Here is a 25,074-nt window from a genome sequence, read left to right as displayed (position 1 = left end):
ACTATGTGTAAGGTCCCAAATGAAACAGATAATTATTATTACATTCATCTTTCCCTTGAGGACTTTATAATTGACCTAAAAATAACCAAAATCTTTATTCAAATCCCCCCAAACCCAGAGTATGATAAGTGACAATCTTTAATATTATTCATCTACATTTAAGTTCCTACTGCTAGACATTTTTGGAGTCCTTGTTGTTTTTTAAAAACCAAAAAGTGATATAAAATAAGACTAAAACAAATAAAATGAAGACACAAGCAATATCACACAATATTATTAGGCAATGAAGACAATGACCTTCAAAAGTGAGAAGTTTGTAGAGGAGCAGCCCTAGCATAGACATTTCAGAAACAAGGGCTGACAGGCAAAGACACAACCCTAATAGGGTGTAGGGTGTTTGAAGAATAATATGAAAAAGTAAGTGGTTTCAGTATCATGGTACCTTCTTGTGAGATTATTCGAAAAGCCGCAAAGCAATTTATATTGCAGATATAAACAAAAAATTTGGTCTTAAAATATAAAATATCATGAATATCTAGGTTTTAGTTATTGTCATGCCATCAACTATGATTTTGAGTGTGCCATATTGACTCATGTGTGTGTGTGTGTATTTTACTTTTAAACATAAGATTGGATTATCCTTTATCTAAGAAAACTCCCACCTGTAAGAGTCTATGTCATTTTTTTTTAATGTAGATTTTTTATTCTCAGGATACTATATATAATTAGCATCCTGATTTCTGTATTGTATTTAAGAAAATATCTTCTGGTATCATGAAAGTAAGGAGCAATGTATGCTAAATGATAATATAGTTAATTGAATGTGAATTGGTCAAACAATTGTATGTGTTCAAACATATTCATTCAGTGTTAACTGAAGACAGCACTGATGGTATGTTAGATGTTTCTTAAGGTCTTAATGATCATGATTATTTAAGAAAATTCAGATTGAATAATGTAAATGTACATAAATTAAAATCATTTCAAAATTACCTCACAGGAACTCTAGATCAAAATTAATAGGATGAAATATAACAGAAGTAAATATAAAATCCTGCATTAAATATATTAAAAAATTCAATTGCACAATCATAGAATTTTAGCAATCAGGCTAAACTGTACTTTAAAGTTTCAATAATCTAAAAAGATGATTCACTTGACTACAAACTCATTATAAATTAGTAGTATGACCTGGAAGCTAAAAAGTTAATGAAAGCAAATAGAGGCTTCAACAATGGAAATAATTCATACAGTTAGATGATGCCACACTCCATTTCATTTGGGAAAAAACTGATTTTTAGAATATTGACATCCCTGAATAAGCTGGAACACATCCAGAGAAAGGGAATTAGAGTAGTGATGACAATGAAAATAATTTACTATGAAGAATTAAAGAAACTGGGAATAGTTAGCCTCAGAAAAAGGCTCAAAATACAGTTTGGAGGTAATGGACATGAAAAACATGCTGGCCACAGATAAATGATTTTGATCTATTTGAGGAACTTTAGGATGAAGCAAGAATTATGGTTGATTGATTGTCTAACTTTAAAGGGCATTGCAGGGATAACAGTTATAGAATACTTGTCAAGTAATTAAAGTATAAAATTGAGTAAGTTTTTTCTAGAAGTAAGTTTCCCATCAATGAAAAATCAATATCAAACTGGCCAGTCCATTAGGTTTCTGGAACACTGTAGAAACAAGTATGCTAGGTGAAGGGTTAGACTATATTTGACAATTTCTCTCAACTTTTAAGAGATTATCCTTTGGGACAGATTGAGTCTCTCTTGATAGTATTAGCATCTCCTTCTGTTTCCCCTTGACACCTGCACCCAATCAGCAGCCAGACAAAACCAGCACCAGTAAACACTGGGACTTGCTTTATTGGACAAAGACTTTCTGACCCTAATGCATGTCACTTAAACTCCAGAGTGACTCCTCATGACTCCTCATTATACTGTAATTATGAAAAACACAGTCCTGGGTGGAGATTTAACATGCTTACGAGATGTGACGCATGAATAAACTTATAATTAATTGCTCTGCACAAGCGCCAGTGTGTTCCTCCTACATGCTTCGATGTCACATTCAGATTTCATCTTTCCCGCCTAAAACCCTTTTAAAAAGCTTCCCAGCCTTTCTTCGGAGAGCCGCCTCTATTTTTTCCTTTTGGATGTTGCCTCCCTCCTATGAGCTATAATAATAGTGCCTGAGCACTATTTTTGTGCTAAACTCTCTTGGTTTCCACCTCGTGAGTTCCCAAGGACCCCAGATGCCAGTAACACCTTCACATAACTTTGGCTACACTTTGGAATAGTTTCACTTTCAACAAACTTTGTTGGCTCTTAAATGAATAAATTCTAAAGCTGCATTTTTTGCCATGTAAATACAGATTTAATTAACACATGCAACCTGTGAAGATGTAAAACCTTAAGTGTTAATTAAACCCCTATTTACATAGCAAGCGGTATGTAGCCCTGCATTTTCTTATATAATACAAAGAAGCTTATTTTAAACTCTATTAATCCACTGTGCATGGGAATAATAGGATGCTTTCGTTAACTTCCAGCAAAGTGTATTGTATTATGTAAAAAAGAAAGAAAGAAAGAAAGAAAAAAAACAGTTTATAAAGTCTTCTACATTGTTCCTGTTGTTCAATACCAGGTTACTAATTTTTATATTTATTCTCAATATTGAATTCCATTTAATAACAATCCCTATATAATCCTTACCTTCAATAAAATAATGTATAATTTTAATAAAGGCAACACAATGAATTCAGGTGTACTAAACACCAGCTTCAATTTTTAAAATTGTAATAGCATCCACTTATTTTTAGGATTTTAAAAAATCTTTGCTACAGTAAAATCAATAAGTACAATATAATAGAAAGAACCCAAAAGAACATTATAGCAACAGAGTTAAAAGAAAAACTGGTTGTCCCAATTTGTTTTTTAAATGAATAAATTAACTATTTTTTTGAAGATTAGCACATGCAGATTTTCTAGTAAATAATCCTAATCCATTCTTGTTTTAATAGATGAGGTTGGCTATCTTCCTGTTGTAAATTTATTGACTTAATCACTTGTATTTCTAATTCACTATTTTGCATGAATGAACCATATTTAGTATCACAGGGCCTTTTGCATGTATTTCTTCAAAAGACATTTTTTAACATCCACCATATACACAATGCAATTTTATACTCCAGTACTATTATATGAGTTATAGCTGCAGTTCTGATAGAAAAATGGAGACACAAATATTTCATATTTCTATAATGGTTATAAATTTTCATGGTATGATTATAAGAATCATAAACATTTAAAAATCTAGTATATATAAACATGTAGTTTTTTCTTTATAATTGGCACCGAACTTCAAACCATCTTCATATTTGATACAAACTTTTGAACTTTTAAAATCAACCTCAGGCCCTGGCAGGTTGGTTCAGTGGTATAGCATCAGTCCAGCATATGGACATTCTGGGTTCAATTCCTAGTCAGGGCACACAGGAGAAGCAACCAACTGCTTCTCTAGTCATCTCTCTCCCTACTCTCTCTCTTTCTCTCTCTTTCCCTCCAACAGCCATGGCTCAGTTGAACCAAGTTGGTCCCAGGTACTGAGGATGGCTCCATGGCCTCTGCCTCAGGCATTGAAATAGCTGGGTTGCTGAGCAATGGAGCAACAGCCCCAGATGGGAAGAGCATCGCCGGGTAGGGGACTTGCCGGATGGTTGCAGGTAGGGACACACACGGGAATCTGTCACTCTGTATCCCCAGTACTCACTTATGAAAAATAAAAAAAATAAAAAACCTCAGGGACACTATGCCTGAGACAAAAGAAATCCTGTCTGAGATTTTGTTGATATGCAAAATAAAACAACAACAACATTAGTTTAACACATCAAAAGAAAGTAAATTGTTCCTATCACATTCTGGTAAACACACGAGCATATTACAATATTATAAAAAGTAAATATAATCCTCTGCTGCACTTACTCAAATTGAATTTTGTTTTAGCATATAATACTACTGATTTGTTTTTGCTCATGCAAAATGACACTGTAAAGGACAATGCAACAAAAATAGATGCAATAAAAATTCAGAACATAGCCCAATTATGATTGTATGAGGAAAATTACCTTTTCCGTGGGTTACATCAACAGTCCATGTACAATTCAGAGAATTTGGATAAAATTCAGGGTAACCAGGTGATAAAATTGTTCCACTAGGCCCTCTAACATCTCCTCCACATAATGCTGAAAATACAAAGAAATACAATAATATTATCAGTAACAGTAAGGCAGAGGCTGAACAAACCTCCTGTCTCCTTCCTTGAAATAAAGCGAGCCTGATTTTCTTAACTTAACCATTTCTTGGTAATAGCAGAAGTGAGTAAAGCCCTCCAATACTAGGAAGTCATTTCATCCATTGAAGCAGCACTACAAAAGACAAAGGCGTGTAATAGCCTCTGAGATTTAACACTGGCCCTGACAGAAAGTAGCTCAACTTGCCACATTTGAATTTGAAGTACATACTAATAAATTTCTAATTATAAGCAACATTTGCATAAATTGGTCATAAATTAAACATGAAGTAATTAAATGTTTAGCAGCCCTTCTTTTATTAAGCTTTAAGAAAAAAAATCATTAATTATATAAAATTATATCTTGTAAATTCCTAAAGGGATATTTTATTTTCTTCATCAAATTGCTTTTAAAACAGGAAAGTAAACTAAAAATTTTGAAGGCTGCTTTTGGATGGAATTCAGCATTTCTCCAGGAAATATCATGAACAAAAAGGTATAGATTCTTTTTTGAGAGGGTATAGATTTTTAAGTAGCTGCCTCAAGATAGTAACAGTAAATAAAAGTTTTTTATGAACAGGTCAAAGATATTAAATTTTCATTCAATGTTTATTGAAGAACAAATCACACTTTATGTCTTCTACCACATTCAACCATCAAAGGATATGGTATACTAAATAGTTTTATCAGTATTAAAAATTAAAGGAGACAAAGAAATAGCCAGGTAAGAATGTATTCTTCCAGTGGAAGAAGAGAAGTGTTGACTTCTTATTCTATTCCACTTGGAGATGTCAAGTCTCTTGGACACTGGTAAAGGCAGTAAGAATTGGAAGCCATACATGGCCTTGTCTGTTCAGATCCTTGCTCAACTTTCCTGGACCACTGGAAAACTGAGTTTTAGTCTTATTCTCTTCCATGATTCTTCCAAATAAGAACACTGAGAAGGAGAAGAGTTGGGGTAATCTGGTATCAAATTTTGTAAATAATGCCGAATCTAACTGAACCATTTCTAATTAGGCTAAAGTCTCTTTAGTCAAAATGAAACAAAATAAATGTAGAAATGCTAGAGTAGGCAGTTAGACAGACATAAGCAGAGCAAGAGTGGTAGGCTAGGTACAGAAGACCCCAGGAACCCAGCAAGGAGCAAAACTGGGAAAACAAGTATTGAATAATAAAATGGGACCTCACCTGCAGGGCGACCTTGTCCTCCCTAGCAGATCTATCTGCTTTATACCCCTGACTTTCATATTCTTGATCATGCAGTCCAGACCCTTCCTTGACCTTTCTTCCCCCGGCATGTCACTAGTCATGCAGTAGACCACCTTAGTGGGGAAGAAAGGTGACCTGAAAATGGACTCCTGTGAGTTCTATACAAACCCTTCCTGACCAATTCCCTTAAGCATTAAGCCTCAGGACAATTGAGCTTCTGATCTGAATCAAATAATCTGAGGGATGAAGTTTTGGGGCTGTTGACCACTTGGTCAAACTACAGATAAGATCTAGGCCTCAGTTGTGTTTCAGCTCCAGGCCCAGAAATGCAGCAAAAACAGAGAAGAGATGCCATGGCTGACATTTGGACCAGACTAATGATCCACTACCCTAGCTGTGACCAATCAGTAAAGACCACGATCCTGAAAGGACACCTGGAAAGCTGATGGGTATTCTATTGAGATGAATATTCTATTGACTATTTTATAGAGAGCTCCCCTTGAGTCACTGCCACCTTTCTAAACCTTTCAGATGAAGGACCCAGTGCGTGCCTTCTCTCCTTCTGGAACATGCCCATGCCCCTTTGCTCAGGTGCATGTCTTTGCTTCTTTTCTCCTAAGCTCCCAGGGTCCTTCTTTGGCCTCTATAACTTATTTCCTGAGCTCACACTGCCCATAATATTCACGTGTATTTGGGATCTTGATTCTAAATTTTTTCTTAGCCAAACTAAAGAACCAAGATCTAACTTCGCCCATAACACCTGGTACCATTTGCCATTAACAGAAAGAATCAATTTTTATTCAGAAATATAATTATACATAAAATATAATTGAAATCAAAATAGTCTTCCATATGATGTCATTGTTAGCAAAAAGGGTAATAATGTCCTGGTTTTCAGTCACACAGTCCAAGTAGTACAGAGTATACATAAACTATTCTAAGGCTACAGGTATTTTATACTAAATTCTTAAATATCTGATGTCACTGAGTTAAGATTTACAAATCTATAATCACACTTTCATTTCAAATAAGTGCTGTACTTTACAATTTCGGAGAATGTGGACTGAAGACAGTGTAACAATGGGCATGCGCATAGAATCTGGATTTAGGCTGCCTGGGTTCATTGAAGCCTGACTGCCTTTACCTGTATAGTGCGGGCACTGGGCGAGGTGCTGAGTCAGTTTTCTCGCTTGTAAATGTAACTTAAAATCTAGCCTGAATTTGTTCCCATGGCTTTTGGGCAAATAGCTTCTGCTACAGATATGCTAATTGTTAGAGAAATTCTGTTTGGGAGAACAGTCCCTTCTTAGGAGATGCCTCTCCCAAAGAGGTAGGGAAATACTTATAAAGTAATGACTCTTTTATCAGAGTGTCAGGAGCCTCCAGACCCGACTGGGATCAGCAGTGGTCAATGAACTGAAAGGCAGAAAACAGAGAGATTTAGAGACTTCATGTTCTTCCTTAGATCCCTTTTGGTGCCTAGATGTCAGCGATTGTCACATAACTCTTGCTCCACCTACTCTCCCTTTCCCTTGACATAAAATAGACCTGAATTCTGCGGTCTCTTAAGATAGATTTTAGGAAGCACTAAGGCCCCCCGATCTTCTATAGCTAGTACCTTCTCAATCAACAAAACTTTCCTTACTCTTCCAGGGGTCCCCAAACTTTTTACACAGGGGGCCAGTTCACTGTCCCTCAGACCGTTGGAGGGCCGCCACATACAGTGCTCCTCTCACTGACCACCAATGAAAGAGGTGCCCCTTCTGGAAGGTGCAGCAGGGGGCTGCATGCGACCCGTGGGCCATAGTTTGGGGACGCCTGCAAACTGTGATGTTTTTAATATTGGCCTTTGTTGGACACATGAACCTTGAACTGGTAACATAAGCAGTAATCATAATAGCAGTTACTTCAAATTTACTTTGAAAATAAAATGAATTAATATATGTAAAGCACCTGTAGCAGTACCAGTGCATTGCAAACCCTCAGTAAATGTTAGCTATCATTATCATTATCATCAACCCTCAGTATCTACTTTGCTTTGTGAACCAGCTCCTTAAGGGCTGAACGTACCCCAAGAGCTGGTGTGTGTAAGAGAGAAGCATGCTGTACCTTAAGAATCTAGGCAATCTAGGACAATGGAGGCTACATTCTTGGATCAGGGAAAAGATATGCTCATTCACTTTTCCTCCCTGTATCCCAGGAAGTTTAGATTAGTTGCCTCTGGGGAAAAAAACGTTTAGGTTGGAGGGAAGGCCTAATCAAATAATTTTACTGGATGATGGGATAGTTAAATTCAGTTCAAATCAATGAAAAATTAAGTAGCTGCTTTATAGAAAGCTCAGACATTAGAAAAATAAATATAATTCAGTTTGTGTGCAGGTATGCTCAGAATGAAATGGAAACACAAAAGGAGAGGACAGATCAGGACAGGTTTTCAAAGCGACATGATCTGATCTTTCATAAAAAAAGATGACTTGTAAGAAGGCAGAAAAGACAGAAATAGAAAGGATGGCGTCCACAGGTTAAAGATCAGAACTCCATAATCAGTAGTTTGAACTTTCATCCTTAGGCAACATAAACCCATTAAGTATTTTTGACATGGGTTATACCATGAAATAACTTCAATGTGAAGGATGCGGGTTGGATTAAAAAGGCTGGAGACCAAATTTAAGTTTGATTGTAGTCGTACTAACAAGAAATGATGAGGGTCTGTGTTGCTCCTGGGATAACAATTATATTTACTCTAATAGTTAGTAAACTTTAAACATGTTGGTACCTTTGCTAGAGACTGCAAACTGACAGGGTCCCTGCGGTTTAGATTTTAGGGGGACAGAGGAGTGGGGGACTGGCGGTAAACTGACAGGGTCCCTGCTGCCCATCCTCCCACCTCACTTGCCTGATTACGTTGCTAAAAGCTAAACTCTTTCCCACAACCTCTGACTGTTTAAGTCGGTAAAGGCAATTCACATGCCCTTCCCCACACCTCCATGTTAGCTGCGATGCTGATTGTTTCTACTGTTCCTGTCCCCCATGTCCGTCGAAGAGATTGGAGGCAGTGTTTTTTACCCTTTGTTTTGTGAAGTTAAGATGTTATTCATGGTGAGAGATTATTTCTGCACTGAGGAGAATTCTTGGTTTGCCTCGGAAATGTGACTTTGTATCAGAGACCTCTTTGATTTGCTAATGACTTTGCTTTACGCTATAAAAATAAAGCTTTGGGGAGTGTAGGCAATTTTTGGTAGGTCATCTGCCACCATAAGACCTCCTGATCCCATCCTTTTTCTTTCTCTATTTATTTTCTAATCCTCCACTGTTCCCACCTGAGATAATACTTATGCATTATTTTTATCCTCCTTAACCTTCTGATATTTGCCTGCATATCTTGCTCATGCCAAACATATGTCTTTACCACGGCCTGACAAACAGTATCTTTATACTGTTATCCTTGGTCTCAACCATAGGGATGATGAACACATGACATGGACAAGTTCAACCATAGTGGATGCTTCTTTTTTACTATAGTAACTGGTACAGGTATGGACCAATCAGAGACCTTTCCTGGGACTTTTCTAATTAGAAGAACAAGGTAATACTCTCATTCTTCTCTGGTCCTGATAATATGAGCCTATCCATTTCCATATTCCTTAGAGTGTATTCTCCACTGCCAAGGTGCTGTGTGAAAAAAGCCTGGTAGCAATTAAGAGAATTATGTCAATATAAAGAGAAAAGCCTAAGAAAAATAGAGACATCCTTGAAAAGGTTTGAATTCATGATTATAATTAGTTCTGAGAAGTACATCACCTCTGCCTTTTCTAAGATTTGAGTAGTTGAACAACAAATTCTGCTTTTGTGTGTTAAAACCAGTTAGCATTGGGTTTCTGTCAGTCACAATCACAAGAATGCTGACTATTATAAATGGTACTACTGTAGCAAGTACAAGAGAGATGTGCTGATGATGTTTTCAAACTTTGTTATAGACACAAATTGGACTAAAGTTATTACTAAAAAATGATGGAACCGGCAGTACTTGCAAATTTAATCATAAAATGAACAATGTGACCTTCCACTTAGAAAAAAAAAAAAAAAGAACAGAAGCTGAAAAAATATATATATATATATCCCTATTTGGAAATAGTATTAATTTTTATAAAAATAAAAATTAAAGCCCAGAACTAAATAATACATAAATTTATATATTGTGTGTGTTTTTTGATAAAGCAAGTATGAAAGCACTTTCCAATATTAGGGAAGCAGTTTCTTCCACCCTATATTCATATATCTTTTCTCAAAAAATGAGGCATTTCTGACTAATTCTCCATGGAAACAAAGAACTAAGGAAGACACTAGTATACTATTCAGCATAACCACAGGGCAGTCTGAGTACATTGTCCCTGACCTGTGTAGCTAGATAGCATTTGAATTGGTACCTGCTGCCTTCCAAGTCAGGAGGTAAATGCTCTATTCCTTCAGTGCATTTATCTGATACCAATGCGGCATTTTTAATGCTATTTGTTCATAAGGTCCAAGCACACAATATGCACTTAAAAAGATTACCTCATCACATTTAAAAAATATATATAGCATTCATAGGCATGGGGTAGGTTTGTCTGATTATCAATATTAATTCTTTCTCTTCTTTATTAATGGTTTGATAAAATCAAGATTTCTATTTTTTTAATTTTATTTATTCATTTTACAGAGGAAAGACAGAGAGGAGAGAGAGACAGAGAGAGAAAAGGGGGGGAGGAGCTGGAAGCATCAACTCCCATATGTGCCTTGACCAGGCAAGCCCAGGGTTTCGAACCATCAACCTCAGCATTTCCAGGTCGACGCTTTATCCACTGCGCCACCACAGGTCAGGCTCAAGATTTCTTTTAAAAACATAAAGTATTTATAGTTATGTTAAATCTCATCTTTTATAGAGACTAAATTGATTTCTTTTTGTTTTATAAATTGGTATATTTTGCGTATTGAATAAATGCTTACCATCGCAAGTTGGGAGTGGATGACTCCACCAGTGGTTCTTTTCACATAGAAGGGGCTCTTCATGGCTCAGCCTGTATCCTGAATCACAACTAAATGACACAGTAGATCCGATGGAGAAATCATGACCATAGCGACGGCCATGTACAGGTATGCCGGGATCCAAGCAAGAATAGGTATTCACTGTAACACCTGGCAGACAAAGGGAATATGACAACGAGTAAGCTGGATGGGAATCAGATTTGCAGCAACTAATTTCTACTTTCAAGAAATTGTTAATGATGATTTTCTCTAATACATTAATGTGCTCGTGGCTTTATTTTAAAACCAACAATTTATTTAACAAAAATTTTTTGACATTTCCTTTGACATCTCTACAAAGATCAAATGCACGTCATTTAGTTATATAAGAACTCCATGAAAATATATAATTACCAAACTTTGTTTTATTATAAATTATATATAATCATAGCATTAACTAACATTTCTTGAGCTTATTATATTCCAGGAACAACACTAAAAATTTGCTTCAAGTATCCTACGATATGAATTTTGTCATGAAAATTTAATTTGATTGCTAGGTGTCTCTGACTCAGAGCCCTTGTCCACAACCAATATTATACATCATATATATATATATATGTGTTATATTATACATCATATATATATATCATGTGTTTTTAAATTTTATTAGCAACTTTTAAATTGGAAGGTTATTATTTAGCAACTTTTAAATTGGAAGGTTATTATTTTAATAGAAAAATATAAAAAGAATTGTAGAAACATTTTGCTTTACATGACAGTATGAACACCTTTATCTTTTTCCTTTTATTAATGTTACATGAGAGGAGAGGAGATAATGAAGCAGACTCCCGCCTGTGAATCAACCAGAATCCACCCAGCAACCCTGCCTGGGGCTGGTGCTTGAGTGTCCAGCTGTTGATAACACCTAAGGCCGACAGGCTCAAACCACCAAGCTATCCTCATGCTCAAACCAATCAAGCCACTGGCTGTAGGGGGTGGAGGGAGAAGTAGGGGAAGCAGATGGTTGCTTCTCCTGTGTGCCCTGACCAGGAATCGTATCCGAAGATGTCCATATGCCAGGCAGATGCTCTATCCACGGAGCAACCTGCCAAGGCCCTGTATTAATCTAAGTAAAACAGTGTCACTGCTTTGGTGGCTACTTGTTAGGATTTTCAATAGCCTACAGTGTACTTTGATATTCCCCAATAATAGTTTTTCTTGAGATTTATAATCCCTAGCTGAGACCATATCATGACCAAGCTTTCCCTTCAGTAAGACATGGTTTCCCAACCTTGGCACTGTGGACATTTTGGATTGAATGACTCTTTGCTGTGAAGCTCTATTGTTCTTGCAGCATGTTTAGAGACATCTGTGGCCTTGACCTACTGCTAAATACCAATTGCAGTGCTGCAGTCATGATAATCAAATATATGTCCAGATACTGCCAAATGTGCCCTGAGGTACCAAAATGCCCCCAGTTGAGAACTGGGGTATAAGGTAAAATAAGTAATTATCTTATTGTTTCTAAAAGAGGGAGTTAGACAACAAATAACTACTGATTTTATATTTCAAAAAATATTAATCAGCATTTTAAAAATGATATACTAATTAGCCTGACCAGGCAGTGGCTCCAGTGGATAGACCGTTAGACTGGAACACAGAGGACTAAGGTTCGAAACCCTGAGGTCGCTGGCTTGAGTACAGGCTCATCTGGCTTGAGCACGGGCTCACCAGCTTGAGCGTGGGGTGGCTGGCTTGAGTCCAAAAGTTGCTGGCTTGAAGCCCAAGGTTGCTGGCTTCAGAAAAAGGTCACTAGCTCAGCTTTAGTCCCCTGGTCAAGGCACATAGGGAAAGCAATGAAGAATTGATGCTTCTCATCTCTCTCTCCCTTTCTGCCTATCTGTCTGTCTCTATCTGTCCCTCTCTCCCTAGCTAAAAAAAAAACAATATAAAAAATTATATACCAATTAAATCACATTCTCATAAGAAAATATTTATTTCTATTAGCTACCCAATTTTAAAATGAAGCTAAACCAAATACTAAAAAAAATTAGTTGAATTTTATAAAGGTATATTGTACATTTTAAGTATATTTATTAACCATTTCATTTTATTTATTTTATTATTATTTTTCCCCCACTTGCTTGTGTAGGTATGAGTCAGTGTCACATTTCATTTAAATGTTTTTGTTTTTAATGAGAAACTGAAATGTGTCAAAAAATTTATATTCAACACAATTACTTAGGCCTGCTATATTCCTCATCTAAATGTAACCACTATTCTTCTAGGGACCCAAGGTTTTGAAATCCTCATTCATCTCGAATCCTTCTCAGAATTATTTCTTCCGCAAAATATGCCTGAAATCCATTGTCAGTGAAAATCATACTGTCATTTTCCCTTGCCCTACCCAAGGCCTTCATCACTTCAAGTCTACAACACAAACAAAAAATTGCTGGTCTTTATTTCAGTACCTTGCATCTCCAATCTATTTTATATAAAGTTTTGGACATATACATACCTAAAACCTGATATTTCATTGCTTTTGTAGCCTACTGTTAATGGCAACGAGTTCAAGGTCAGTACCCTTAAATTTAAGTCTCCCAAACTGAACTCATTATTCTTCATTTTTTATTATTTCCCCATAGTCATTCTTCATTTCCAGTCAGATAAGTCTCTTCATTAGTTTTACACTTCATTTCTCTGCCATGAATACCCTCAATTTTCCCCTCACTTACACAATTGTCTCAATCTTTAACAGAGCAGCTCGGATACCCTCTCCTTGAAGTCTTGATCTTCTAATGCTGCAACTCATAGATAACCTTCCTTTATTTGTAACTCTATGTTGTAATGATATCTTAAGAAATCAGGGAAATAGGGGGTTTGAAGGGCTCCCACAAAATATAAATTGTGGGAAAAACAAAATCAAGCAAATTTAATTAATCAAAAGTGACTTGAATATTTTCAGATTACTCAAAGTAGGGATCAGTGAATAACATAAGTATAATCATTGTTATTTTTTTCTTTTTGTATTTTTTGAAGTGAGAAGCAGGGAGGCAGAGAGACAGACTCTTGCATGCACCCAACCTGGATCAACCCAGCATGCCCTCCATGGGGCGATGTTCTTCCCATCCAGGGTGTTGCTCTGTTGCAACCAGAGCCATTCTATGGACTGAGGCAGAGGCTATGGAGCCATCCTCAGCGCCCGGGGCCAACTTTGCTCCAATGGAGCCTTGGCTGCAGGAGGGGAAGAGAGAGACAGAGAGGAAGGAGAGGGGAAGGGGTGGAGAGGCAGACGGTTGCTTCTCCTGTGTACCCTGACTGGGAATCAAACCCAGGACTTCTACACACCAGGCCAACACTCTACCCCTGAGCCAATTGGCCAGGGCCAAGATAATCTTTTGATTTATCCTCCTGGTCTTTCCAACAGATAGATGAAGTATGAGTATATGTTTCTTTTGTTTTCCCTCCTGTACTGTACACATCCACAGAATAAGTCTAAATAAATATTTCATAATTGATTGACAAGCAAATAAGTCAAAACAATTAAAATGTTGTAAAATTGAGAAAATCAGTAACATTATTAAAGTTACAATGTAATTGCTAGTTAAGCAAGTTTAGAAGATTCTTAAAGTTTGGAAGTGTACAAAATTTTCAGAATTTTACAGCATTATAATGAATGGCATTAAAATTTTCTCATAATTTTATTTTATAGAACTTGTTAATACAGAAGTAAAATCTCAAAATAGGTTTTCGGCTTATTTGGTTATTCTATGTGTAGACAAAAATGGGGTTCTATGGAAAGTACTTTCACAAACAGATGTGATCATAAATTTTTAATTGGGCAGGTCATGGTGGGTAGTCACATTCCAGGACTCTTTTTTTTTTTTTTTTTTTTTTTACAGAGACAGAGAGAGTCAGAGAGAGGGATAGGTAGGGACAGACAGACAGGAACACAGAGAGATGAGAAGCATCAATCATCAGTTTTTCGTTGTGACACCTTAGTTGTTCATTGATTGCTTTCTCATATGTGCCCTGATCATGGGCCTTCAGCAGGCCAAGCAACCCCCTGCTCAAGCCAGCAACCTTGGGTCCAAGCTGATGAGCTTTTGCTCAAACCAGATGAGCCCACGCTCAAGCCAGCGACCTCGGGCTCTCGAATCTAAGTCCTCTCCATCCCAGTTCGATGCTCTGTCCACTGTGCCACCGCCTGGTCAGGCCCAGGACTCTTTTAGTACAGGGTTTATCTTTGCCTTAAGCAAGATCTGTCCATTGTTTTTGTCCATACATTAACACACCTTTGATATATGCATAACCACGCTCAAAAGAAAGATAATCTTGTTAACTATTTTGTAATCCAACTCCCCCCCTTGCTTTCTTCCACCTTCCTATAACCTTTCTTACTTTTCCTCCTTATCTAAATACATACAAAAAGTTGCAAATGGCCATTCTCTGAAGTATTTTAGATCTTACTTCCTGGCAACTATTGCCAGTTTTGACTCTGATATACTTATAAAAATTATCTACAGGTTTGGACCTTTCTTATCTTCATGCATATAATAAAAATATTTGATCCATTTATGTTTGGATTTCTTTACCCCCTCTCATTGACTTTCAACATAAGAACTCTTATTTAAATTGCACATTTTTGTGGATGTCTACCATTTTACGTAGTTGGAATAAAAGAACAGTATCTATTCATGTATGTGAAAATATGTTTTTATATGGATCTCTATAGATTTTTTTGTAGCCATTTATAAATGTATTGCTTTATATAATATTCAGATTGCCAAAAAGATAATTTTTTTTTTATTTCAAGAAATACAACTTAATAAACAAAAGCTATTTTTTCCTCAGGAGAAATTAACTGTACTAAAATAAACAAAAAAAAAAAAAGAAAAAATGTGTTATGTTTTTAAAATCTATTCTATGTTCTTATTATTTTTAATGTGTTTTAAAATTTATAAATAATCTTATCCTGGCCCTGGCCAACTTGCTCAGTGGACTGAGTGTTGGCCTAGCGTATGTACGTCCCAGGTTAGATTCCCAGTTAGAGCATACTGGATAAGTGACCATCTGCTTCTCTCACCCTCCCTCTTCCCCTTCTCTCTCTCTTCCTCTTTTGCAGCCAGTGGCTTGATGGTTGAAGCGTGGCCCATGCACTAGAGATAATTCAGCCTGATCATATCAGCCTCGGTTGCTAAAAATAGCTCTGTACTTGAGCATCAGCCCAAGATGGGGTTCCTGGGTGGATTCTGGTCGAGGCCCATGTGGGAGTCTCTCTCACTATCTCCCCTCTTATCACTTAAAAAAGAAAGAAAGAAAGAAAGAAAGAAAGAAAGAAAGAAAGAAAGAAAGAAAGAAAGAAAGAGTCTTATTACTGTTGGTACAGTTTTTACAATCTCTGTTTTGAGAGAAAGAGTAGGGTAAAAAGTGCCCCTGGAAAGGGAAGGAAAAGAAAGTCTGGAGAGCAGATAGTGTAGCATTTCAAAAAAATCCTTCTCACTGAGTTGCAGTCTGCTAGAGAAATCCAGTTTTCTATTTTAAATAAATTTAATTTTAAAAAATAAAAATTCAACAAATATATTTTTTAAATTTCAATTATGGTAATAATTAAGGTTTGCTCTTCTGATTTTGAGGTTTGGCAATGGTTCATTTAAAAAATAAAGTTTGGGCTGTGGCCAGTTAGCTCAGTCATACAGAAATAACAAGGTTGTGGGTTCGATCCCCAGTCAGGGCACACACAAGAAACAACTAATAAGTGCACGACTGAGTGGAACAACAAATCAATGCTTCCCTTCCTCCACCCCTATCTCTCCCTTCCTCTCTCTGTCTTTCCAAAATAAAAATAAAATAAAAATAAAAATTAAGCTCTGGCTGGATAGCTCGGTTGGAGCATCATCCTGGAGCAGGAAGGTTGCCGGTTCAATTTCCCGGTCAGGACACATACAGGAGCAGCTCAATATTCCTGTCTCCCCCTCTCTCTCCCCGTCCATCTCCCAAAAAACAAAAAACAGAAAAAGATAACTTGGTTACCTTCAGTCAGCTTGGAAAACATTCATAAAGTGGTAACAGAAAAAGCTTTTTGTTTGTCTGTTTTCCTAATAAGAAAGTGTACCTGATATTAAAGATTCTTTCACAATAGCCAAATGTAGCTTGTTGATAAACATTAATTACTAGTAAGAATAAAATTTGAAGTTAATTAATTCAGACTCTACTCCAGGGGTCCTCAAACTTTTTACACAGGGGGCCAGTTCACTGTCCCTCAGACCGTTGGAGGGCTGGAGTATAAAAAAAACTATGAACAAATCCCTATGCACACTGCACATATCTTATTTTAAAGTAAAAAAACAAAACGGGAATAAATACAATATTTAAAATAAAGAACAAGTAAATTTAAATCAACAAACTGACCAGTATTTCAATGGGAACTATGGGCCTGCTTTTGGCTAATGAGATGGTCAATGTCCAGTTCCATATTTGTCACCGCTAGCCATATCAAGTGATATGACACACTTCCGGAGCCATGACACGTGCGTCCTGCGACACCGGAAGTAGTACTGTATGTGAGCAATGCCGTGCTTTGCAGCACCGCCACATATAGTACTCCAGGAGCACAGGATGCGGATGCACCCTGTGCTCCTCTTACTGACCACTAATGAAAGAGATGCCCCTTCCAGAAGTGCAGTGGGGGCTGGATAAATGGCCTCAGGGGGCTGCATGTGGCCCACGGGCCATAGTTTGGGGACCCCTGCTCTACTCTGACGTGCATTTAACAAATAATCTTAAACTAGAGATCTCAACTGAGGTCTTTTAGTTCATTTGAATTCCGAAGTACATCTTAATCCTCTTGCTGCATTTTTAGAATGTTTAGGAAATATATTTCCATGCCATAAACTCTAAATATAGAGAAGTTAATGTATATAATTAAACAATAATGTGGATAAAATGATTAAAAAGAAAAAAGCAACAAATATATATTAATTGTGGTTTTAGGGCCCATGAACTCATTATCCAGATCTATTGGAGACAACAAACATGAAATATAAAGTTATGGATATCAAGTACAGAAATATTTTCTTGAGATGGAAGGTGGCATAGGAGAATTGAATATATAAAGAAATGACATCATAGCTATCTGCACTTGATATAAAGGTATTTTTCAATAACCATCTTAAATGTGCTGCTAGATCCTTTCACCAAAAATTTTTTTCATGCAAAGATGTATCGCAATGTAATTTCAGATGAAAATATGTACATATATAAGTTTATATATATGTATATACCCATCGATCATATGCAATACACCCACACATGTATACATCAGACATGTATAAACAGAATAGACTTGTTTCCATGTATAAACTACTATCAAATGTTTTAAATTATAAGACCTAGACTTTTTTTAACAAAAATACAATCATTTAAGTGGGATTATTATAAACTATTTCAACACTATAAATTACAGCTTAATTAAACATTTTAATATGTACTTTTTCTTAGTTATGGTAAATATTTGAATATATGTGCATATATGTTATTTTTTATGTTAATATAATTTTCAACATTTTATAAAAAATTAAAAAATTGAATAATTTAAATGGAAAATGTGTGCAATCAGAATGAGTAAAATATAAAAGAATCAATGAATTTATTAAATAAATGCTGAAAAATCTTTTAAGCTTTATTCACTTCTTAGACTGACATTTACTGCCTATTGTCAGCTTTTCAGACTATATCCAAATAACGAGTACATGAGCTCTCATTTTAAAACATTTATTTGATACTCCTGGCATTTCCTTAGCATTTCCTTTCATAATGATATTAGAGAGATATTGTTGGAAAATCTATTGCAGAATTTACTAACATACAAAACTTGTGAACTATTAGCATTCTCATAGGCCAAGGAGAGATTCATTTTTTTTAAAAAAAGAAATCTAGTTTTCTTAATAATACAATGGTAAAATGAAATGTAGGGAAAACAGAAGAGAAAAATCAAACAATATATTGGCAGTACTTACTTTCATAATGAATCTTGAAGCCATTATTGGAACGGCTGTTGTCCGTGGTAAAGAGAAGGTATATAAAATTGCTGCTACTAAACAGAAACTGGGGCACCTGTGTGCCATTGTAAGATCCAAGCAAGGGTGACAGCAGATTTGGCCCGTCGTGAACTTCCAGAACATCATAATTTAGTTCAGTCTGAAATCTAAGAGTAAGAGACACATGTGAAATTATATGTATTTATTAGCATACATTATATATAGATATGAAAATAAGGCCTTCGGTTGCTATTTAAATTACTCTTTAAAATTTTTACCATTTTTATAATTTATTTAGTTTATCTAATATATATTAAGACACCATCATTTGCAAATAAGATCCCATCATTTGCAAATAAGACCCCATAATTTGCAAATACTGAAGTTATAAGCTCTTATTCTTAGGGAAAATTATCATTAAAAAGGTATGTGAAGCCCTGGCTGGATAGCTCGGTTGGTTGGAGTGTCCTGCCGGCATGCTGAGGTTGTTGGTTCGATTCCCTGGTCAAGGAACATACAGAAACAACTCAGTGTTCCTGTCTCTCTCTTTCTCTCTCTATCAAAAAAAATGTGCATATATTTGTTGCTTATAAGGTTTATAAATAAGATTTCTTTCAAATGTTATGAATTGTCCTCAGTAACTCCATGGCCTTTTCACTAAGGATATATTATATATTTTGGACTCAACTTTCTTTTGTCTTCTTCATTTCTATGAAAAACTACATGGTTTATATTTATCTTCAATCAGAAAATCAGATTATCACCTTAATTATATAAATATATTTCAAATCTGACTTTTGCTTTAAATAGTGGTTTTGTTTGACAAATATTTTGGACATTAAAATTTATATAGTTTTTATTTCAAAACAATGGTTCTAAGAATAAGTAGGTAATAATAATGATGATGTAGTTTATGTTTACTAAGTGTCTGAAATTCTGCTAAATACTTTATCTATTAGTTTATCTAATCTTCCCATTCACCCTATAAGTTAATTCCTATTATTAATGGTTTATTTATTTTTATTTATTTATTTTGGAGAGAGAGAGACAGAGAGGAAAAGGGAGAGAAACAAAGACTTGCTGTTCCACCCATTTATTCATTCATTGGTTGATTCTTGTATGCGCCCTGACCCAGATCGAACTGTCAACCACGGCCTATCAAGGTGATGCTCCAACCAGTTACCTGGCCAGTGCACTCCTATTATTATACTCATTTCACAGGTAAAGAAACTCAGGCCTGTGAAGTTTAAATAGCATTGTGTTTTCTTAAATAACAGAGCTAAGCCTTAAAGACAAGTATCTTTGTTCCTAACTACTATGCTATGCTGGCTAGTTTTATATTTAGAATTTTAGTTGCTATTGCTCCTATCATTTTCAAATTTTTAAAAAGACATGATTATTTTATAAACTGCAATCAATACAGAGTTCCTTTGAACATACATAACATATTCATAAAATAACATTTTGTATTCCTTCCTTGTACTTCAAGATTACACTACATTTGGCCCTGGCAGGTTTTCTCAGTGATAGAGCATCAGCCTGGAATGTGGGAGTCTGGGTTTGGTGTCTGGGTTTGATTCCCGGTTAGGGCACACAGGAGAGGCAATCATTTGCTCCTCCCCCCTACCTCCCATCTCCTACCACAACCATGTCCCCATTGGTTTGGTTTGAAATATTGGCCTCGGGTGCTGAGGATGGCTCTGTGGCCCCTGCCTCAGGCACTTAAAAAATGGCTGTCTTGCTGAGCAATGGAGCAACTACACCAGATGGGCAGAACATCTCGCCCTGGTGGGTTTGCTGGGTGGATCCCTGTTGTGGATCCCGGTCAGGGCACATGCGGGAGTCTGTCTCTCTGTCTCCCCTTCTCTCACTAAAATTAAAAAAAAAAAGAAAAAGATTATACTACATTCTAAATCTGGATCAGAAATCTTAGCTGTGGGAAAGCTTCACGTGGAATCATGGAAAAGTGAGGATTTTACTTTCTTGTCCATGATGATCCTGCAGCCCAGGAAATTCCTTTCCTATCTTCACCAAGGTTTTCCTACAGATCTTTAAATATTCAGCCTAACTATGTCCTTAGAAACCCTTTCTCTGACCTCACAGCGTTGGACAGCTCCTCTACTATACTGCCACAACAAGGTGTGCCTTTTATGACATTAATCACAGTTATGTTGCTTGTTTAATAATTGTCTCCTTTAAGAGTCTATAAACTTCAGGAGGTCATGCAGTGTCGGCTTTGTCAATGCTTTGCATGTACCAGACATGCAAGGAGTATTTATTGATTAATATAAATGAATAAATCAATGTATTTTAATGATAGGATTATCTTTCTTTTCTCTAGAGATGTTACCAACCTGATGAAAAAGCACTCAGTAATTAGACACAGCAGTTTTGACCATGTCATCCTTTTAAAATGTACCTTCTGATACATTTCTGGTAACTAGCTATCTCTAGTACAATTTAGAAAGTAAATGTCAGTTGAAACATCCATTAATTTTCAAATGATCACTTCTACAATCATACCTATCAATCTTTTTAACATTACATGATTAAACTATATTATTCTTTAAAAAACAAAAAACAAAAGCTGACAAATAAAACTCAGAACCTAATCAAAACAAATTAAATGAAATATTTAAAAGTTAGAAACTTTGTTTCATTATAAGCCTCTGATATTATTATGAACATGGCATGTAAGTAGTCAAAATTACATGTGTAACTTAATGCTATTTAAGAAGTACAATCGAAATACCTTTCAAGATGTACCACTGTTACATTCTACCAAGGCAATACACTTAGTAAAATGAATGAATTTTATAAATTTATCTTACTTTTTATTTTGCAACCTGGAATAAATTGTACTTGTCAAAAATGACTTTTTCAATAATATAATCTAGGGAATGAAATACGTAGGAACACCAGCATATATAATCAGCAACCATGCACTACGGATCCATTATTGGTTGTTTTGTAGTCCGTCTATTGTTGCACTGAAATTGGACTTACTCTTTGATAGCTAGTCAATTGATAATAACCAAATTAAAATGCACAGAAGAGTCAAGGATTACTTTGAACAGAAACATAAAGAAACTTAATTCTTAATAAAATAGGACCATTAATGGGTGATATAGAAAACATTGTTGAGGAGTGAATCTTTATATAGAAAATCATCACAAATTTGCCCTAAGGAACTATAAAGATACACTAACAGGGAAATAAATGGAATAGGTTTACACAATAATTTGAACTTCATTTTATATTTTAAAATTGTTGTATAAATTTATCATTAAGTGCCTCCATCTAATGTTTATGGCCTTAACAAATGTGTTGTTTGTTATAAATAAATGTTATAAAACCAATGGATGATATTAAAAAAAAAGTGAAGCTGGATCCAATCTTACTCAATTTTTATTATCTTTTAAAAACAGTCTTAGTGTTAATTCAAACCTATCTGACCAAATTATGATATTACTCATTGATATAAAAATAATTGCTCTCTGGAAGACTGATACTGATAGTTTGTGGTCAAGTGGTTGAAGAAAGGCAAAGGAATACCAAGGAACATAAAAGAAACAGGTTTAGAATGGGCAATAGCAAAATGAGTGTAGGTAGGAACTGCCCAATATTGAGAAAATTTAGGAACTTTGGGAAGACATTCATTCATTTTTTAACTTTATAAAGTCCCTGGTTTGTTGCTTTGCTATTGAACTACTACCCACCATGTGACAGCTATTTAAGATGTGGATTATTTTAAGGAACCAGTTTTCTGACAAGACATATGGCATGCAGACAGCTTTAAAGCAAAATTACATATTATTAAAGGGTCTTTAAAAAGAAGAAATGAAATATATTTGAATAATTTTTCTCTTCAACTAGTTCCAACTTAAGTATCTTATGGGCCTGTGTGTGTGTGTGTGTGTGTGTGTGTGCTATGTTTGTCAAATTCAATCATTAGAGCATTATTCTACTGTATGTACATAATTTTAGATGTGTACCATGTGAATGCAATGCTTATAAAGGGTTTGTTTTTATTTTTTAAAAAAAGGTTTTAAAGAGTTAAGAGATAGAGACCACAATATAATTGGTAAATTATATACATACTTCTATTTGAATTTCTGAACAGTAATTCAATCAAAGATCTGAAGCTTCGTTCTTTTACTACAATCTTTCTCCATACTGATAATTTGTAATGCTAATTTCCCTAGGACAAAACTCAACTAACCAGTCATTAATATACTATAATTTAATACAGTCATTTTTCTGAAGTGTTTGAGTATAGGTAGTGTGAATACTGTATCAGGTTGCAACATGGTATTGATTTGAATGAGTTAATAGCACCTTTGTCTCTTGAAATCTAGCATAGCGGAATTCACAGGCCCTTCAAAATATAGGACAACCAATGTCATTAATTTAAAGGTCACGTGTTCATATCTATGTAGAATGCATATATATTTAAAGCTAAAAGGTCCACTAGTATTGATTATAGCATTAAAGAAATAAAAATAACTTGAAAACAGATAACTGAACAGGTTGTCTGTTATCATAATAACTGAAAGGTTAAAAAGGTACACATTGTCTGAAGCATTCAAGGTACAATATTTGACTACTGCAGTAAAATTATACATTGATTAGGTAAATAAAATGGAGAAAGTCAACTGTTCATTTTGATAATATTTTTTAAGTAAAAAAAAAATATTTCCAGAGACCTTTCAAATGTAATTTTGATAGAGTGTCCGGGTTCTGCTTCAATCACCCACTCACAATTCAAAGAGTCTTTATAGTATCCTGGCCATCCTGGGGAGAGAATCAGTCCACTGGGAGCTGAAAAGTGGCCACCGCATGGCGCTGAAAATGAAATCAGAGAGTGAAAATAGGATTTTTAGAACGAGTTGCAGACATTATTTTTAGTCCTAACTATAATTTGTAAAATGAATCTCTGTAGGCACTTCTTAACTGCTAGTTCAAAATGTTTTAATGTGTAAACAGTTCTTCTACTGTTGAAGATTATTGTCCTTAAAGAAAAGTCAACTATTGTTTAAAATATAGCATAGCTACACACAGAGCAGGTCAGAAAAGCTGATTATCTCAAGTCCAATAATATCCCTTACATATGTTTGTGTCTCCATCATCTTCATCTTCAAAATTTGAAAACAAGTAAGTTGTTAGTTGCTCTCTTTTTCTTTTTCTGCTTTGTATCCTTTCAACCATTACTAACTCATACTACGCACTATCTAAAACTTTAATTTTCCTTTTTTCGGGGACCATACTGTTATTTTGGCCTTCATTGATTAACTGGTCTTCTCTGATTTCCCATCAGCTAATTTCTCTCTTGCTTCTGTCAAGCTGTCAGAATAATATTCTTCAAATTACATTCATCAGACCAGACCCTTTCCTAGACATGTATTTTTATCCCTTTTCTTTCAACATCTGGGCTATTTAAATACTTGTCAAGTATTCAATCTTTTGCTTCTCTCTACATTCACACTGAACTGAATTTATTTATCTATTATTTTTTTTAGATTTTTTTTTTTGTATTTTTCTGAAGCTAGAAACGGGGAGAGACAGTCAGACTTCCGCATGCGCCCGACCGGGATCCACCCGGCACGCCCACCAGGGGGCGACGCTCTGCCCCTCCTGGGCATCGCTCTTTCGCGACCAGAGCCACTCTAGGCCTGGGGCAGAGACCAAGGAGCCATCCCCAGCGCCCGGGCCATCTTTGCTCCAATGGAGCCTCGGCTGCGGGAGGGGTAGAGAGAGACAGAGAGAAGGGAGAGGGGGAGGGGTGGAGAAGCAGATGGGTGCTTCTCCTGTGTGCCCTGGCTGGGAATCGAACCTAGGACTTCTGCACGCCAGGCCAATGCTCTACCACTGAGCCAACCGGCCAGGGCCTTTTTTTAGATTTTTTAAATTAAATTTTAGAGAGAAGAGAGAGAGAAAGAAAGGGAGAGAGTGAAAGAGGGAGGAAGAAGTAGGAAGCATCATGTCATAGTAGGTCATAGTAGTTGCTTTCTGTATGTGCCTTGACCAGCCAAGCCCAGGGTTTCAAACTGGTGACCTCAGCATTCCAAGTTGACTCTTTATCCACTGCACCACCACAGGTCAGGCACCACGGAATTTATAATAATAGCATTGTAATTACAATAACTATGCGATTAGGTCTTTTAGTGGAAACACCTCATTTTGGAGATGAATAAACCAAGTTCTGAAAAGAGTAACTTGCCAAAGTTCACAAGACTTGAAAAGTCTCAAAAGTACTTTCAAGTCAGTTTTTATAAAACGGAACCTCAATACCAGTCCTCTCCCATTATTTACTGCAGTGAAATGAATCTACCATCCATGGAGTAGCATAAGCCAGACAGGTAGAGGCAGTCTTCCTTCAAATTTCTATATTTCCTCCATTTTCTCCTTTATCCACTCCATTTGAAAGTTCACTCTTGTTTCTCTAACTCTATAGACAATAGCTGCCATAATAGTTTAATTTACCATAATCTCATCCATGGAGTAAACCCTCCTA

The 25,074-nt window shown here is 35.8% G+C and overlaps 1 protein-coding gene across 3 annotated transcripts in view; it reads right to left on the bottom strand.

Moving 5' to 3' along the window:
* The window catches only part of CSMD3 (CUB and Sushi multiple domains 3), a 1,246,722-nt gene that overhangs the window by 402,792 nt on the left and 818,856 nt on the right, over positions 1-25,074 (bottom strand). For all 3 annotated transcript variants that reach the window (XM_066265798.1, XM_066265799.1, XM_066265800.1), the window contains 4 exons: positions 23,267-23,405; positions 18,540-18,727; positions 10,501-10,689; positions 4,142-4,258 (listed from right to left, as the gene is read on the bottom strand). In XM_066265798.1, the coding sequence (XP_066121895.1) occupies positions 4,142-4,258; positions 10,501-10,689; positions 18,540-18,727; positions 23,267-23,405 (633 nt within the window). The remainder of the gene's footprint in view (positions 1-4,141; positions 4,259-10,500; positions 10,690-18,539; positions 18,728-23,266; positions 23,406-25,074) is intronic.

This window comes from Saccopteryx bilineata, chromosome 3, assembly GCF_036850765.1.
Source record: "Saccopteryx bilineata isolate mSacBil1 chromosome 3, mSacBil1_pri_phased_curated, whole genome shotgun sequence".
Taxonomy (NCBI): domain Eukaryota; kingdom Metazoa; phylum Chordata; class Mammalia; order Chiroptera; family Emballonuridae; genus Saccopteryx; species Saccopteryx bilineata.
This window is presented reverse-complemented; position numbering and strand designations above follow the sequence as displayed.